We start from the raw sequence: 20,307 nt of genomic DNA on the forward strand, positions 1-20,307 counted from the left end.
CAGAGAAGGCCAAAACAGAACATTTTGGTATCAAGGAAGAAGAAGGATGAGTACAACCTTAAGAACAACATCCCAACAGTGAAGCATGGTGGGGGAAACATCATACTTTGGGGGTGTCTTTCTGCAAAGGGGATGGGAAAACTGCACCATATTGAAGGGAGGATGGATGGGGTCATGTATTGCCAGATTTTGGCCAACAACCTCCTTCCCTCAGTAACAGCATTGAAGTTGGGTCGTGGTTGGGTCTTCTCTTCCAGCATGACAATGACCCGAAACACACAACCAGGGCAACTAAGGAGTGGGTCCGTAAGAAGCATTTCAAGGTCCTGGTGTGTAATTAAACAAGATTTACGTATAATGTATTAAAAATAATCAGAAAGTACTAATTAAGAATGATTATATATGTATAATAGCAGTTAAGGCCTGTTTCACATTTCCGTTTCTTTCCATCAGTCAAGATCCGCCGTTTTGCAAAAAAACGGATCCGCCATTTTTTTGGGCGGATCCGTTTTTTTCCCATTGACTTGCATTAGCGGCAGATTTTGACGGATGGTCATCTGTTGGATCCGGTTTTTGACGGATCCGCCAAAAATTTTGGCGTCCGCTGACTTGAGTGGACGGACAATGAAATGTTTTTCGTGTGCACGGATCCGCTTTTTTACACTGAGCATGCCCGGAAGAATCTCCTTGCCAGAAATTTAACCCTAAATCCCGTTCTCTCTCTCTCTCCTTTTCCAGGCTGCGGTTCCTTTAAATTTCCGACTTCAGCGGATCCGACGTTGGTGTCACAACGGAAACGGATCCGTCTTTTGCATTTTTTCACGGATTGCAACTGACCAAAAAAACGGAAGTGTGAAAGAGGCCTAAGACGCAGGTGCCGGTGGTATTACACAGCCAGCACCAGCGCTGTATGGCGCGGGCGTTGCTCCTGAACCCTCTCTATACACACAGCTCACTGTACAGGTGAATTTGCAATCTGGGCCGAATGGGGCATCCCAGGTGCCGCGGACCCAGAACTTACCCGGATTTACCAGGTGATACCGCCGATTCTGCCCAGAGATCGGTCTGTTGTTTTACATAGGTCTGCAGCTAATCTAACTGCAGCATACAGCTCTGCTACATCAGTGTTGCGGTCTATTGATCTACTTACCGTATATCACGGCGGTGAAGAGGAATGTTGTATAGATAAAGAAGAGCAAATAAAAGTGTTATCTTGTACTTTACTCCATATTCTTAGCTGTGAAAGTCTCATTTATGACTCTGATTCATTTACACTACTCAGAGCGGATTAAGCGGGGCTGAACTTTGACCTTGGGAAGAGTCAGAATTGTGGGTGATCTCAGAGATCACAAGATCATGAAACCAATTCTGCTGCAACTCTTAATCAGTGAGGCTACATATATGAGCCTCCTTAAAAGGGACCTGTCACTTACCATAAATATGTAATGTTTTTTAGCTGGTGTAAATCCCGCCGTTCTCCTGAATCCGGCGATGTTTTTCTTTTCTTCCTGCGCCTCTCCGTTCCTGAGATATGGGCCCTTCTTCCCTGTATACAAATCCAATATTTTAAGCAAAGTGGGTGTGGTCCTCAACTCTTGTCTGTGGGCGGAGTCTTGCAGACCACACCCACTTAGTTAAAGAGACTACATTTGCATGCAGGGAAGAAGTAGCCATATCTCAGGAACAGAGAGGCGCAGGAACAAAAGAAAAACATCGCCGGATTCAGGAGAACAGCGGGATTTACACCAGCTAAAAACAGGTCACCACTTTTCAAAATTACCTGCCAAGGATCCCCCTGTGTTAGACAGAACTGAGAGCAGCTGCCAGTAGCATCTCTCAGGAGGACTGGTGCGGACAATGGAGGAGATTTATGAACATTTCTACCAGAAAAAATCATTGTTGCCTATAGCAACTAACAGAATTTTCTTGTTATAGTGCTCTTGACAAATGAAAGCTGCGCTGCGATTGGCTGCTATGGGCCCGTCACCGAACAGCCCACATTCTAATGCTATAATGAAAAATTCCACAACCACAAACCTCAGGATTTCACTACTTACTCATCTATCTATCTATCTATTATCTATCTATTATGTATCTATCTATTATCTCTCTCTATCTATTATCTATCTATCTATTATCTATCTATCTATTATCTATCTATTAATCTATTATCTATCTATTATCTATCTATCTATTCTATCTATTATCTATCTATTATCTATTATCCATCTATTATCTATCTATCATCTACCTATTATCTATCGATCGATCTATTATCTATCTATCATCTATTTATTATCTATCTATTATCTATGTATCTATTATCTATCTATTATCTATCTGTCTATTATTTATCTATTATCTATCTATTTATCTATTATCTAACTATTATCTATATATATATATATATCTATTATCTATCTATCATCTATTATCTATATATCTATCTATCTATTATCTATCTATCTATCATCTATCTATCATCTATCTATCTATTATCTATCTATTATCTATCGATCTATCTATTATCTATCTATCATCTATCTATTATCTATCTATCTATCTATTATCTATCTATTATCTATCTATCTATCATCTATCTACCTATTATCTATCTATCTATATACTATCTCTCTATCCATGTACATGGATACTATAACTCTTTCGGACCCCTCCCCGTCCTCCTCCTCCCCGTCCTCCTCCGCTGTCGGGGGCTGCTCTCTGGGGCTCTCACCTGTTCCAGGTGGCGTTGGAGCCGGCTCTCTTCTGCTGCGTCCCTCTCTCGTCCGCTGCCTCTCTCTTGCCCAGGTCGCTGAGGCTGGGGGAACTCATGAACTTCGCCCTGCGGAGAGTCCTCATCGTCAGCCGCAGCATTCGCCAATGACTATAATCCACAGATCACTCGCTTTACATTGAGGAAAAAAAAAAGAGGCAAAGGTGTGCTACCAGCGCTGGCCAGCAGGGGCAGGATCAGTCCCTGGACGGCGGCGAACCCCAGAAATGACCCCCTGCACCCCCCAGAGCTGCACCCCCCAGAGCTGAACTCCGGCTTCAGCCACTCGCACAGTTCCTGACTCTTCAGTTTTTCTTTCTTAAAGTGACGGAAGCGAAAGAAAAAGAAGAACAAGAAAAAAAAGCTCTCGCCGCCGGCAGAGATCGCAGAAAACCAGCGAACGTCACCGCCTGCGCCCACAGGAGAAGAAACCGAGAAACTCCGGAGACAAGACGGAGGAGAGTCCGGAAGAAGGGGGAGAGGGGAGCCGGGCAAGGGGGGAAAGTCTCCCCGTATTCAGTGGGAATTTACATCTCAATGGCGACTGTGAGAACAGAGGACTTAACCTCTTACATCCCAGAAGAGAAAATAGGAATCCTTCACTCATTATCCTGAAGGGAATGTTAACCCTTTAACACTTATTTTTAGCTAAATAGATTTAAAAATTTTAGAGCTTTTTTAAAAGGAATGTACAAAAGGGGGAGGAGGTGAGCTGTGACATCACCTATTGTGAATGGTGGAACCTGTGTTATTAGCTGTATATAGAGATGTTATCAGTCATTGTACAGGAGGAGGTGAGCTGTGACATCACCTATTGTGAATGGTGGATCCTGTGTTATTAGCTGTATATAGAGATGTTATCAGTCATTGTACAGGAGGAGGTGAGCTGTGACATCACCTATTGTGAATGGTGGATCCTGTGTTATTAGCTGTATATAGAGGAGTTATCAGTCATTGTACAGGAGGAGGAGGTGAGCTGTGACATCACCTATTGTGAATGGTGGAACCTGTGTTATTAGCTGTATATAGAGGTGTTATCAGTCATTGTACAGGAGGAGGAGGTGAGCTGTGACATCACCTATTGTGAATGGTGGAACCTGTGTTATTAGCTGTATATAGAGGTGTTATCAGTCATTGTACAGGAGGAGGAGGTGAGCTGTGACATCACCTATTGTGAATGGTGGAACCTGTGTTATTAGCTGTATATAGAGGTGTTATCAGTCATTGTACAGGAGGAGGAGGTGAGCTGTGACATCACCTATTGTGAATGGTGGAACCTGTGTTATTAGCTGTATATAGAGGTGTTATCAGTCATTGTACAGGAGGAGGAGGTGAGCTGTGACATCACCTATTGTGAATGGTGGAACCTGTGTTATTAGCTGTATATAGAGGTGTTATCAGTCATTGTACAGGAGGAGGAGGTGAGCTGTGACATCACCTATTGTGAATGGTGGAACCTGTGTTATTAGCTGTATATAGAGGTGTTATCAGTCATTGTACAGGAGGAGGTGAGCTGTGACATCACCTATTGTGAATGGTGGAACCTGTGTTATTAGCTGTATATAGAGGTGTTATCAGTCATTGTACAGGAGGAGGAGGTGAGCTGTGACATCACCTATTGTGAATGGTGGAACCTGTGTTATTAGCTGTATATAGAGGTGTTATCAGTCATTGTACAGGAGGAGGTGAGCTGTGACATCACCTATTGTGAATGGTGGAACCTGTGTTATTAGCTGTATATAGAGGTGTTATCAGTCATTGTACAGGAGGAGGAGGTGAGCTGTGACATCACCTATTGTGAATGGTGGAACCTGTGTTATTAGCTGTATATAGAGGTGTTATCAGTCATTGTACAGGAGGAGGAGGTGAGCTGTGACATCACCTATTGTGAATGGTGGAACCTGTGTTATTAGCTGTATATAGAGGTGTTATCAGTCATTGTACAGGAGGAGGTGAGCTGTGACATCACCTATTGTGAATGGTGGAACCTGTGTTATTAGCTGTATATAGAGGTGTTATCAGTCATTGTACAGGAGGAGGAGGTGAGCTTTGACATCACCTATTGTGAATGGTGGAACCTGTGTTATTAGCTGTATATAGAGGTGTTATCAGTCATTGTACAGGAGGAGGAGGTGAGCTGTGACATCTCCTATTGTGAATGGTGGATTCTGCGTTATATCCTGTTTGTATAGGTGTTATCAGTCATTGTACAGGAGGGGGAGGAGGTGAGCTGTGACATCACCTATTGTGAATGGTGGATCCTGTGTTATCTACTATATATAGAAAAATATGTAGAATTGAGAGACCTCAGTGGTTGATACATTTTAATGGCTAACTGAAAATATTAAGCCATTAAAAGGTATCAACCACTGAGGACTCTCAATTCTACATATTTTTCTATCTACTGGCTAACATGGTACAAAGGTATATATCTTTTCTGTATCTACTGTATATAGAGATGTTAGCAGCCATTATACAGGAGGAAGAGGCGGTGAGCTGTGACATCATTGTAATCCTGTCTTTACTGATAAGGAACCTGCTGAAAACTCTTCCTGAAAAGACAGGAAATTTGAGTCTAAAAGCCCCCTAGGTGGAGCTTAGGAGCCTGACGCATACTGGTCATACACTGAAGTTAATCATCGCCCTGTCTGCAGTGAGCTCCCTCTAGTGGTGACTATAGGAAGCCAGATCGTTGTAATAAAGCAGTGAGACTATTATACTGATGTATTACAGCACTGAATGCTGGAACTAAACTGATAGTGTGGTAAAACATGGACATTACTGTTGCTCATATGTCTTCATTGTATGGAGAGCTGAGTAATAAGTAATATGGCTGCACTTACAGTTTACTTTCCTTGGTACTTTTATCAGGTCTTTGCTGATGTGATGTTCTGCCCAAAAAATACAAATGGAAATGCCTGGTACTGATACTGGGGAACTCTGGCTGTAGTTATCACTGATTATGGGGTAACTTGCTGAGACTGTTGGGACTATTATGGGGTAACTATTTTTTATCACTATTTATGGGACATTCAAGGTATTATTACTATTTATACGGCTCTGTGGTTGCCCCTGTTATGGGGGCTCTCTGGATAGCACTTTATGGGGGTACTCAGGCTATGTCAAAGCACTGTTGCCCATAGCAACCAGTAAGGCAGCTGATGCTCACTTTACTACTGCAGCCCAGAAATGAAAGCTGCTCTCTGATTGGCTGCTGTGAGTCACATGGACGTCTACTCTCAGGTTGTAGGAGAGATGAGAGGGGAGATCAAAGAGGAAAGTGGTTGAGTTCAAGGAGGAAATGGTGATGATGTGCGAGGCCTGAGGTGGCGCCTGCCATAGGTGCGGACCCACCCAGAGAGGTGCGAGGCCTCGTGTACGACTGTACAGTACATGACACTGGAGACTGCCCCGAGGTATACAGCATATGGCGACCTCATCACTCCCCTCAGCTGCTGCAGAACCTCATAACGCACCTCAGCTGCCGCAGAACCTCATAACACACCTCAGCTGCCGCAGAACCTCACGATACACCTCAGCTGCCGCAGAACATCACGATGCACCTCAGCTGCCGCAGAACATCACGATACACCTCAGCTGCCGCAGAACCTCACGATACACCTCAGCTGCCGCAGAACCTCACGATACACCTCAGCTGCCGCAGAACATCACGATGCACCTCAGCTGCCGCAGAACCTCACGATACACCTCAGCTGCCGCAGAACCTCACGATGCACCTCAGCTGCCGCAGAACCTCACGATGCACCTCAGCTGCCGCAGAACATCACGATACACCTCAGCTGCCGCAGAACCTCACGATACACCTCAGCTGCCGCAGAACCTCACGATACACCTCAGCTGCCGCAGAACATCATGATACACCTCAGCTGCCGCAGAACCTCATGACACACCTCAGCTGCCGCAGAACATCACGATACACCTCAGCTGCCGCAGAACATCACGATACACCTCAGCTGCCGCAGAACCTCACGATACACCTCAGCTGCCGCAGAACATCACGATACACCTCAGCTGCCGCAGAACATCACGATACACCTCAGCTGCCGCAGAACATCACGATACACCTCAGCTGCCGCAGAACCTCACGATACACCTCAGCTGCCGCAGAACCTCATGACACACCTCTGCTGCTGCAGAACCTCATGACACACCTCAGCTGCTGCAGAACCTCATAACGCACCACAGGTGCTGCAGAACCTCATAACGCACCTCAGCTGCTGCAGAACCTCATAACGCACCTCAGCTGCTGCAGAACCTCATAACGCACCTCAGCTGCTGCAGAATCTCATAACGCACCTCAGCTGCTGCAGAACCTCATAATACACCACAGGTGCTGCAGAACCTCATAACGCACCTCAGCTGCTGCAGAACCTCATAACACACCCCATGATACACCTCAGCTGCTGCAGAACCTCATAAGACATCTCAGCTGCTACAGAACCTCATAATACACCTCAGCTGCTACAGAACCTCATAAGACATCTCGCTGCTACAGAACCTCATAATACACCACAGGTGCTGCAGAACCTCATAACGCACCTCAGCTGCTGCAGAACCTCATAACACACCCCATGATACACCTCAGCTGCTGCAGAACCTCATAAGACATCTCAGCTGCTACAGAACCTCATAATACACCTCAGCTGCTGCAGAACCTCATAATACACCTCAGCTGCTGGAGAACATTACAACACACCTCAGGTGCTGCAGAACCTCATAACACACCCCATGATACACCTCAGCTGCTGTAGAACCTCATAAGACATCTCAGCTGCTGCAGAACCTCATAATACACCTCAGCTGCTACAGAACCTCACAATACACCTCAGCTGCTGCAGAACCTCACAATACACCTCAGCTGCTGCAGAACCTCATAATACACCTCAGCTGCTGGAGAACATCACAATACACCTCAGCTGCTGCAGAACCTCAAAATACACCTCAGGTGCTGCAGAACCTCATAACGCACCTCAGCTGCTGCAGAACCTCATAAGACATCTCAGCTGCTACAGAACCTCATAATACACCTCAGCTGCTGGAGAACATTACAACACACCTCAGGTGCTGCAGAACCTCATAATACACCGCAGCTGCTGCAGAACCTCATATTACACCTCAGCTGCTGCAGGACCTCACAATACACCTCAGCTGCTGGAGAACATCACAATACACCTCAGGTGCTGCAGAACCTCATAATACACCTCAACTGCTACAGAACCTCATAATACACCTCAGCTGCTGGAGAACATCACAATACACCTCAGGTGCTGCAGAACCTCATAATACACCTCAGCTGCTACAGAACCTCATAATACACCTCAGCTGCTACAGAACCTCATAATACACCTCAGCTGCTGCAGAACCTCACAATACACCTCAGGTGCTGCAGAACCTCATAACGCACCTCAGCTGCTGCAGAACCTCATAACACACCCCATAATACACCTCAGCTGCTGCAGAAACTCATAAGACACCTCAGCTGCTACAGAACCTCATAATACACCTCAGCTGCTGTAGAACCTCATAATACACCTCAGCTGCTGGAGAACATCACAATACACCTCAGCTGCTGGAGAACATCACAACACACCTCAGGTGCTGCAGAACCTCATAACGCACTTCAGCTGCTGGAGAACCTCATAACGCACCCCATGATACACCTCAGCTGCTGCAGAACCTCATAAGACATCTCAGCTGCTACAGAACCTCATAATACACCTCAGCTGCTGGAGAACATTACAACACACCTCAGGTGCTGCAGAACCTCATAATACACCTCAGCTGCTACAGAACCTCATAATACACCGCAGCTGCTGCAGAACCTCATAATACACCTCAGCTGCTGCAGAACCTCACAATACACCTCAGCTGCTGGAGAACATCACAATACACCTCAGGTGCTGCAGAACCTCATAACGCACCTCAGCTGCTGCAGAACCTCATAATACACCCCATAATACACCTCAGCTGCTGCAGAACCTCATAAGACACCTCAGCTGCTACAGAACCTCATAATACACCTCAGTTGCTGTAGAACCTCATAATACACCTCAGCTGCTGCAGAACCTCATAATACAGCTCAGCTGCTGGAGAACATCACAACACACCTCAGGTGCTGCAGAACCTCATAACGCACTTCAGCTGCTGGAGAACCTCATAACACACCCCAGCTGCTACAGAACCTCATAATACACCTCAGCTGCTGCAGAACCTCATAACACACCTCAGCTGCTACAGAACCTCATAATACACCTCAGCTGCTGCAGAACCTCATAATACACCTCAGCTGCTGCAGAACCTGATAATACACCTCAGCTGCTGCAGAACCTCACAATACACCTCAGCTGCTACAGAACCTCATAATACACCTCAGCTGCTGCAGAACCTCATAATACACCTCAGCTGCTGGAGAACATCACAATACACCTCAGCTGCTGCAGCACCTCATAATACACCTCAGCTGCTACAGAACCTCATAATACACCTCAGCTGCTGGAGAACATCACAATACACCTCAGGTGCTGCAGAACCTCATAACGCACCTCAGCTGCTGCAGAACCTCATAACACACCCCATAATACACCTCAGCTGCTACAGAACCTCATAATACACCTCAGCTGCTGCAGAACCTCATAATACACCTCAGCTGCTGCAGAACCTCATAACGCACCTCAGCTGCTGGAGAACCTCATAACGCACCTCAGCTGCTGGAGAACCTCATAAGACACCTCAGCTGCTACAGCACCTCATAATACACCTCAGCTGCTACAGAACCTCATAATACACCTCAGCTGCTGGAGAACATCACAATACACCTCAGGTGCTGCAGAACCTCATAACGCACCTCAGCTGCTGCAGAACCTCATAACACACCCCATAATACACCTCAGCTGCTACAGAACCTCATAATACACCCCAGCTGCTACAGAACCTCATAATACTCCTCAGCTGCTGCAGAACCTTATAATACACCTCAGCTGCTGCAGAACCTCATAACGCACCTCAGCTGCTGGAGAACCTCATAAGACACCTCAGCTGCTACAGAACCTCATAATACACCTCAGCTGCTGCAGAACCTCATAATACACCTCAGCTGCTACAGAACCTCATAATATACCTCAGCTGCTGCAGAACCTCATAATACACCTCAGCTGCTGCAGAACCTCATAATACACCTCAGCTGCTGCAGAACCTCATAATACACCTCAGCTGCTGCAGAACCTCATAATACACCTCAGCTGCTGCAGAACCTCACAATACACCTCAGCTGCTACAGAACCTCACAATACACCTCAGCTGCTGGAGAACATAACAATACACCTCAGCTGCTGCAAAACCTCATAATACACCTCAGCTGCTGCAGAACCTCATAATACACCTCAGCTGCTGCAGAACCTCATAATACAGCTCAGCTGCTGCAGAACATCATAATACACCTCAGCTGTTTCAGAACCTCATAATACACCTCAGCTGCTGGAGAACATCACAATACACCTCAGCTGCTGCAGAACCTCATAATACACCTCAGCTGCTGCAGAACCTCATAATACACCTCAGCTGCTTCAGAACCTCATAATACACCTCAGCTGCTGCAGAACCTCATAATACACCTCAGCTGCTGCAGAACCTCACAACACACCTCAGCTGCTGCAGAACATCATGGAATGAGCTTGAGACAGTTCACTAAAAGTCAGCAGCTGAAGGTGTCCGGAGGTTGTGTGATCAGTGATTCTGTGTGCGGGGGGGGGGGGGGGGGGGGGTGTTCTGCACTTTCTGTCATTAATAATATAGGAGTCTGAAATAGCTGATAACAGAGAGCAATAGATTCATCAGGCTGAGCAGGACATAACAGGACACTGTACATATGATCTCCAGGAAGATTCTGGACAAAAAGTATAAATAGGGAAATATAATAGAATTCTCTGCTTCTCCCCCGATCCCCGCGCCGGCAGCTGCTCATTTATGATGATTGGGTGAATGAATATTTACATAGTGAAGACTTAATAAAGTGTTGAAGTAAAAAGTAACATTAAAGTAACGCTCCATACTATTTTTTTTAGCTAATATTAGTGCGTATGGCATTAAAATAAATCTATTTTTTGGAAACTGTCAACAAGTAGAATTGTCACTACAGTCAGCATTAAGTCATATTCAGACCAGAAGGCATTAGCAGCATGACACCATAGAAACATCATAACAGGGCACAAAATACACAGAACAGATCCATAAACAGCAGATTTCTTATGGCTTCCATTTAGCAATGTGAAAATGTAAAGATAATACTGCCATACTGCAAAAGATGCCTGCGCAGATAGTATTCTTTCCCTTATAGACAGCACTGCCGTCCTAAATACCACTATAAATGACAATGAGGCAGATAGAACTGCCTCCTAGTCTCTCCTGGTAGAGTATATAGACCCTGCTAATATTTCCTCTGAGTGAAAAATAGTGAAAGCAAATAAACACTGTCTCCCTATCCATGATATGGACACAGATCGTACTGCCTACCTGCCTGTTTTGGAAATCGATGCAGACGCATTACCTGCTTGTCTCACTAAAATTGACTAATATACAGATATACCAGATACATTATGTTGACACAGATAGTACTACCTCCTTGTCTCTCCATATAATAGTACTACTTCCTTGTCTCTCCCTATAAATTATATATACACAGATAGTACTTCCTCCGTCTCTCCCTATAAATTATATATACTCATATAGTACGTCCTCCCTGTCTTTCCCTATAAATTATGTGGACACAGATAGTACGTCCTCCCTGTCTCTTCCTATAAATTATATATACACAGATAGTACTTCCTCCCTGTCTCTTCCTATAAATTATATATACACAGATAGTACGTCCTCCCTGTCTCTTCCTATAAATTATATATACACAGATAGTACTTCCTCCCTCTCTCTCCCTATAAATTATATATACACAGATAGTACTTCCTCCCTGTCTCTCCCTATAAATTATGCAGACACAGATAGTACTTCCTCCCTGTCTCTCCCTATAAATTATATATACACAGATAGTACTTCCTCCCTGTCTTTCCCTATAAATTATGTAGACACAGATAGTACTTCCTCCCTGTCTCTCCCTATAAATTATATATACACAGATAGTACGTCCTCCCTATCTCTCCCTATAAATTATATATACACAGATAGTACTTCCTCCCTGCCTTTTCTTATAAATTATGTAGACACAGATAGTACTTCCTCCCTGTCTTTCCCTATAAATTATATATACACAGATAGTACTTCCTCCCTGTCTCTCCCTATAAATTATATATACACAGATAGTACGTCCTCCCTCTCTCTCCCTATAAATTATATATACACAGATAGTACTTCCTCCCTCTCTCTCCCTATAAATTATGTAGACACAGATAGTACTTCCTCCCTGTCTCTCCCTATAAATTATATATACACAGATAATACTTCCTCCCTGTCTTTTCTTATAAATTATGTAGACACAGATAGTACTTCCTCCCTGTCTCTCCCTATAAATTATATATACACAGATAGTACTTCCTCCCTGCCTTTTCCTATAAATTATGTAGACACAGATAGTACTTCCTCCCTGTCTTTCCCTATAAATTATATATACACAGATAGTACTTCCTCCCTGTCTCTCCCTATAAATTATATATACACAGATAGTACGTCCTCCCTCTCTCTCCCTATAAATTATATATACACAGATAGTACTTCCTCCCTCTCTCTCCCTATAAATTATGTAGACACAGATAGTACTTCCTCCCTGTCTCTCCCTATAAATTATATATACACAGATAGTACTTCCTCCCTGTCTTTTCTTATAAATTATGTAGACACAGATAGTACTTCCTCCCTGTCTCTCCCTATAAATTATATATACACAGATAGTACTTCCTCCCTGTCTTTCCCTATAAATTATGTAGAGACAGATAGTACTTCCTCCCTGTCTCTCCCTATAAATTATGTAGACACAGATAGTACTTCCTCCCTGTCTCTCCCTATAAATTATATATACACAGATAGTACGTCCTCCCTGTCTCTTCCTATAAATTATATATACACAGATAGTACTTCCTCCCTGTCTTTCCCTATAAATTATATATACACAGATAGTACTTCCTCCCTGTCTCTCCTTATAAATTATATATACACAGATAGTACGTCCTCCCTCTCTCTCCCTATAAATTATATATACACAGATAGTACTTCCTCCCTCTCTCTCCCTATAAATTATGTAGACACAGATAGTACTTCCTCCCTGTCTCTCCCTATAAATTATATATACACAGATAGTACTTCCTCCCTGTCTTTTCTTATAAATTATGTAGACACAGATAGTACTTCCTCCCTGTCTCTCCCTATAAATTATATATACACAGATAGTACTTCCTCCCTGTCTTTCCCTATAAATTATGTAGAGACAGATAGTACTTCCTCCCTGTCTCTCCCTATAAATTATGTAGACACAGATAGTACTTCCTCCCTGTCTCTCCCTATAAATTATATATACACAGATAGTACGTCCTCCCTGTCTCTTCCTATAAATTATATATACACAGATAGTACTTCCTCCCTGTCTCTCCCTATAAATTATGTAGACACAGATAGTACGTCCTCCCTGTCTCTTCCTATAAATTATGTAGACACAGATAGTACGTCCTCCCTGTCTCTTCCTATAAATTATATATACACAGATAGTACGTCCTCCCTGTCTCTTCCTATAAATTATATATACACAGATAGTACTTCCTCCCTGTCTTTCCCTATAAATTATATATACACAGATAGTACTTCCTCCCTGTCTCTCCCTATAAATTATATATACACAGATAGTACGTCCTCCCTCTCTCTCCCTATAAATTATATATACACAGATAGTACTTCCTCCCTCTCTCTCCCTATAAATTATGTAGACACAGATAGTACTTCCTCCCTGTCTCTCCCTATAAATTATATATACACAGATAGTACTTCCTCCCTGTCTTTTCTTATAAATTATGTAGACTCAGATAGTACTTCCTCCCTGTCTCTCCCTATAAATTATATATACACAGATAGTACTTCCTCCCTGTCTTTCCCTATAAATTATGTAGAGACAGATAGTACTTCCTCCCTGTCTCTCCCTATAAATTATGTAGACACAGATAGTACGTCCTCCCTGTCTCTTCCTATAAATTATGTAGACACAGATAGTACGTCCTCCCTGTCTCTTCCTATAAATTATATATACACAGATAGTACGTCCTCCCTGTCTCTTCCTATAAATTATATATACACAGATAGTACTTCCTCCCTGTCTTTCCCTATAAATTATATATACACAGATAGTACTTCCTCCCTGTCTCTCCCTATAAATTATATATACACAGATAGTACGTCCTCCCTCTCTCTCCCTATAAATTATATATACACAGATAGTACTTCCTCCCTCTCTCTCCCTATAAATTATGTAGACACAGATAGTACTTCCTCCCTGTCTCTCCCTATAAATTATATATACACAGATAGTACTTCCTCCCTGTCTTTTCTTATAAATTATGTAGACTCAGATAGTACTTCCTCCCTGTCTCTCCCTATAAATTATATATACACAGATAGTACTTCCTCCCTGTCTTTCCCTATAAATTATGTAGAGACAGATAGTACTTCCTCCCTGTCTCTCCCTATAAATTATGTAGACACAGATAGTACGTCCTCCCTGTCTCTCCCTATAAATTATGTAGACACAGATAGTACGTCCTCCCTGTCTCTTCCTATAAATTATATATACACAGATAGTACTTCCTCCCTGTCTCTCCCTATAAATTATGTAGACACAGATAGTACGTCCTCCCTGTCTCTTCCTATAAATTATATATACAGATAGTACTTCCTCCCTGTCTCTCCCTATAAATTATGTAGACACAGATAGTACGTCCTCCCTGTCTTTCCCTATAAATTATGTAGACACAGATAGTACTTCCTCACTTCTCTTTAGGCCAGTTCATGTGTTCTTTGGCAAATTATATCCACTCCAGTACATGTCTTTTTTTTAACAGAGGGACTTTGTGGGGACTTCTTGGTAAGCGATTAGCATCACACAGGCGTCTTCTGTCAGGCTGTGTGCACACGCTGCGGATTAGGTGCGGATTCATCCGCGCGGATTTTGTAAAATCCGCAGGTGAAACGGCAGGTCAAAAGACCTGCGGTTTTACCTGCGGATTGCTCTGCGGTTTTGTCCTGCGGTTTTTCATCTCCTCAATAGAGGAGATGGCAAACCGCAGGAGAATCCGCAGAAAGAATTGACATGTCAATTCTTTCTGCGGATTGAAAACCGCAGATAATCCGCGCGGAAAAATCCGCCCCGTCTGCACTGCGGTTTTTGATTCCCATAGGGAATCATGGTACTGTACACCGCAGCAAAATCCGCAGCGTGTGCACACAGCCTTACAGTCCTCACAGGTATCTTGTGACCGTCTTCAAGGAGAAATGCATGTAGGACATGTCCTGGCTTCACCCTTAAGTTAGGGCCACCTGATTCCCGCCTGTGTCTTCACCGAATGATTGACCTCATTAATTGGACTCCACACTGCTGTTATTTTGACAACATCCCCTCTTAATTAATTATTCTAATACACAGACTCAAAAACATGCAGATCATGTATGCGGAGTCTGTTGTTTTTCTTAGAATCTACGGCATCAACTGGTAAATTGTTCGACTTGTGGTAATATAGTTTATACCTAAAACAGGGATTGGTCTGGATAGTCATATTGGACTGCTATTATTTTGAACACTACTGTATATAGCACTTCCTCCCTCTCTCTCCCTATAAATTATTTAGGCACAGATAGTACTTCCTCCCTGTCTCTCCCTATAAATTATTTAGGCACAGATAGTACTTCCTCCCTGTCTCTCCCTATATATTATTTAAAGGGAATCTGTCAGCTATTTTTAGCCCTATCAGCTGCTGGCACCGCCATCAGGGGCTTATCTACAGCATTCTGTAATGCATTCTGTAATGCTGTAGATAAGCTCCCGATGTAACCTGAAAGATAAGAAAAACAAGTTAGATTATACTTACCGGGGGGGTGCGGTGGGTGTCGCAGTCCTGTCTGGCGCCTCCCATATTCATATGATGACGTCCTCTTTCTTACTTCTGCCGCGACTCCTACGCAGGTGTATGTTATCTGCCCTGTTGAGGGCAGAGTGAAGTATTGCAGTGCGCAGGCGCTGGACCTCTCTGACCTTTCCCTGTGCCTGCGCACTGCAGTACTTTACTCTGCCCTCAATAGGGCAGATAACATATGCCTGCGCAGGAGTCGCGGCAGAAGTAAGAAGGAGGACGCCATTGCTAGAAGATGGGAGGTGCTGGACCGCGACACCAATCGGACCGGACGCCCGGGTGAGTATAATCTAACTCGTTTTTCTTATCTTTCATGTTACATCGGGGGCTTATCAACAGCATTACAGAATGCTGTAGATAAGCCCCTTATGGCAGTGCCGGCAGCTGATAGGGCTAAAAATAGGTGACAGATTCCCTTTAAGCATAGATAGTACTTCCTCCCTGTCTCTCCCTATAAATCATATAGGCATATATAGTACTTCCTAGCTGTCTCTCCTTATAAATTACTTAGACACAGATAGTACTTCCTCCATGTCTCTCCCTATAGATTATTTAGGCACAGATAGTACTTCCTCCCTGTCTCTCCCTATAGATTATTTAGGCACAGATAGTACTTCCTCCCTGTCTCTTCCAATAAATTATATAAGCATAGATAGTACTTTCTCCATGTCTCTTCCTATAAATTATATAAGCATAGATAGTACTTCCTCCCTGTCTCTTCCTATATATTATATAAGCATAGATAGTACTTCCTCCCTGTCTCTTCCTATATATTATTTAGGCCCAGATAGTACTTCCTCCCTGTCTCTTCCTATAAATTATATAAGCATAGATAGTACTTCCTCCCTGTATCTTCCTATATATTATATAAGCATAGATAGTACTTCCTCCCTGTCTCTTCCTATATATTATTTAGGCCCAGATAGTACTTCCTCCCTGTCTCTTCCTATAAATTATATAAGCATAGATAGTACTTCCTCCCTGTCTCTTCCTATATATTATATAAGCATAGATAGTACTTCCTCCCTGTCTCTTCCTATATATTATTTAGGCCCAGATAGTACTTCCTCCCTGTCTCTTCCTATAAATTATATAAGCATAGATAGTACTTCCTCCCTGTCTCTTCCTATAAATTATATAAGCATAGATAGTACTTCCTCGCTGTTTCTGTCTATATATTACTTAGGCATAGATAGTACATCCTCCCAGTCGCTCCCTATAAACTATATAGGCATAGATAGTACTTCCTCCCTGTCTCTCCTTATAAATTACTTAGACACAGGTAGTACTGCCTTCCTGTCTTTCCCTATAAATGACATAGGCACAGATAGTACTGTCTCCCTGTCTCTCACTTTAAACAATGTTGGCACAGATAGTGCTGCTTCCAAGTTTTTTCCTATAAATGTTATAATCAGTAATAAAATAGTCTCAGCCTGTCGCCACTCAGGACGGAGGACATAAGTGTATAGATGGTATATGGTATTTACAAGATGTCGGAGAACCCACCTTTTGATATCACCAGAATGGTAAATCGGGTCACTTAGGTTTGTGGATGCATTGAGAAGCCACAAATTACATCTAATCTGTGAAGAAAAATGCAAAAAAAAAAAAAAAAGTACGATAAGATCACAATGTGTTTGATTTCCTGTTTGACAGCTACTTTTTGGCACAGGATATATGGCAGCACGATATTTATCAGCAACATCCAAGAACATTTTTAAACACCTTCTACACCGGTTCTGATCTATAAGATGAATTTTCTGTGCTCAGAACTGATGAAATTCTTTAGGATTATGGCAAGTCTGTGGACCTGCAAAATCTGTAAAAAAAAATATATTGTACACTGTGAATTTCCAAATCTAACAAACGAATGTCAAGAGCGCCATCATCTGGACGGTGTCGGTACTGCATGCATCTATGTGATAGGGAAAAAAAACAAACCCCATCTGAAGCTGATTTGAAACAGATCACTTGTGGCCTATCAATTTTTTTATTCAGTTTAATGAGTTCTTTAGGAATAGAAAACTAATGTATCCTTAACAGAAGCCAATAATATCAGATCTGTGGGGGTCAGGCTCTGGGATCCCAGCTGATCGGATCGCTGTTCTTTAACTAGCAGCTATGCTCGGTATTGTAGGTCAGTTTCTGTCCCTTAAAAACGTCATAGTAACCTTGTAAGACGGTTAGAAAATAGTGACTTTGGGCCAGTCTGCATCTATTAGTGTTCTAACTTGTTTTCATGTTTCGCCATGCTGGCGCTGCTTCTGGGGGGGCGTTTCGCCCAGAGTGAGCACTTGATATAATTATTGTTATGTTTGCACTAATTTCTTTTGTGTGTGTTGGTGTTTCAGAAACATAAGCTGAATGACAGGTTTTGAAGGATGGATTGGAAGACAGAAATTTTGCACTCAGGAAGATATAATGAAGGAAATGTTACATGTATAAGATGGAGTTTAGTCGCCGCTTTAGGCTGCATTCACAAATAACCCAACTCCACGAAGACAGGGTTCTGTCACGCCTGGGCCACTACCGGCCAACCACCTTCCACGGGATGACTAGAAGGACTCTGGCTCCCAAGCAACGTCGGGGTGGTCTGGATACCAGGATGGGGACTCTAAGGGTTTTCAAGGACGGCGCCCAGCTATCTGTCTCGGAAAAGTATTCCTAAGAAATTGTGAGGGCAGTTTTGAGGCAACCAAAGTAGTACACAAGGAAGTTGTAGCATATGATGCCTAAATGGCTAGAAAATGGTCAAATGGTTGGATCTGTATCGGGAGGGCGGTGCGTGTCGAAGGAAACTCCAAGCGTGACCAAGTGCATAGACCACTTTGCTTCCCACCGCCAAGGGTCAATTGCAGAAGACTTCAGCAGCCTCACAACCAGAGATCTCCCTCAAAGTTTAGGTGAAGGATGGGCGTATATGCCATAACAATGGGCTTCTTCAGGCTGCATCATCAGGATGAGAGCGAAAGCCACCACCAAGAGTGACTGAGACTGGTCAGTGAGGACCTCTGAGACTAGGAAAGGCATGAAGGTCCAGTAGCTTATAGGTTTACAACACCCATCTTGAAAGTAGGTCGAAGTCCAACGAGGCGCATCCAACGGGTAGGAGTATGACAATCTGTAACAATGCCATCACATACTATGTGACATTTATAATACTGGGGTCTTTATATGGGCCATAAAGGTCTTTGGACCACCTCAGACAACGAGGATTACCTCTGAAACCTCTATAGCTATGCCCTTGCCCTTGGATTGTCTGGGGGACCTAAACTAACCAAATGTGGCACTGTTTTCCATCCGAAGTCCATCTGATATCATATCATCTACAGTAGAAGCCGGCTGATGAATAATAAGAGATCTTTTCGCCGCCGTTATACACCCCTATAAATCACGGCAGTTTCCGCCACTGCTGTCAGCGGTCAGACAAGACAAATAAATACAAGGTGATTACTAATCATCAGTTAAACATCGGCCTCACTTTCTGCCATTCCATTTATGATCAATAAATGTAATAATCTTATATCTTGGGCTGCTCTAGAATCAATCATTCCCATTTGCGGATCATGAACCCGCAGCGTCCCAGAGACAATAAATAATCCATGAAATACTGCGGCAAAAGTCCCAACAGGATGCAAAACAAGTCCATAATGAATAAATGTAGGAAACCAGAGGCAGAGAATAATCACAGATCAGTCCTAAAGCCCAACGCTCAGGACAACAACAGGGGGCGCCAGTGGACGTTTCTCTATTATTTCTATCTGTTCACCTGAAGTGTTGGGTTATAGTTAAAATTGACTGCAAAAATAGTGAATATTTTCACTGAACCCCCTAGCTCAGTTAGTACGGGGTTAAAGAGATCGGGTGGAGAGTGTGCACGACTATTATTCTGTGGTTTCCCTCCATACAAGGTCAGCTGCAGAGTGGTAGGAAGCTACTAAATAATCTTAGTGGTTTCCCTCCACTCAGTTGCAGAGGGCACATGAAACGGGGCTTACTTCTATGAGACCTAGTGATCACATGTGCACCATATCACCCACAAATGACTAATTTTACAGCATGGAGCTATGTCTTCTATGGCTCCCCTAGTTACAGTGGAAAACTGAATGGGACTAAGATTATTCAGTGCTTTCCCTCCACTCGGGGTCAGTTGCAGAGGGCACATGACACGGGGCTTACTTCTATGAGACCTAGTGATCACATGTGCACCATATCACCCACAAATGACTAATTTTACAGCATGGAGCTATGTCTTCTATGGCTCCCCTAGTTACAGTGGAAAACTGAATGGGACTAAGATTATTCAGTGGTTTCCCTCCACTCGGGGTCAGTTGCAGAGGGCACAGGAAACAGGGCTTACTTCTATGAGACCTAGTGATCACATGTGCACCATATCACCCACAA

The 20,307-nt window shown here is 43.4% G+C and overlaps 1 protein-coding gene across 8 annotated transcripts in view; it reads right to left on the reverse strand.

Annotated features, from left to right (window-relative positions):
* Positions 1 to 20,307, reverse strand: part of ARHGAP8 (Rho GTPase activating protein 8) — a 160,842-nt gene that overhangs the window by 111,704 nt on the left and 28,831 nt on the right. The window contains exons 2-3 of one of the 8 annotated variants that reach the window (XM_073567678.1): positions 17,410 to 17,486; positions 2,735 to 2,842 (exon numbers count right to left, since the gene is read on the reverse strand). The exons of 2 other annotated variants lie outside the window; for them this stretch is intronic. In XM_073567678.1, coding sequence (XP_073423779.1) covers positions 2,735 to 2,832 — 98 coding nt within the window. In that variant the 5' untranslated portion in view covers positions 2,833 to 2,842; positions 17,410 to 17,486. Of the gene's footprint in view, positions 1 to 2,734; positions 3,028 to 17,409; positions 17,487 to 20,307 lie in introns of those variants that run through there. 5 more of the 8 variants (XM_073567684.1, XM_073567681.1, XM_073567683.1 and 2 more) reach the window with 5 other exon arrangements.

The sequence above is a fragment of the Dendrobates tinctorius genome, unplaced genomic scaffold, assembly GCF_039654945.1.
Source record: "Dendrobates tinctorius isolate UK_male_01 unplaced genomic scaffold, ASM3965494v1 ptg000020l, whole genome shotgun sequence".
NCBI lineage: Eukaryota > Metazoa > Chordata > Amphibia > Anura > Dendrobatidae > Dendrobates > Dendrobates tinctorius.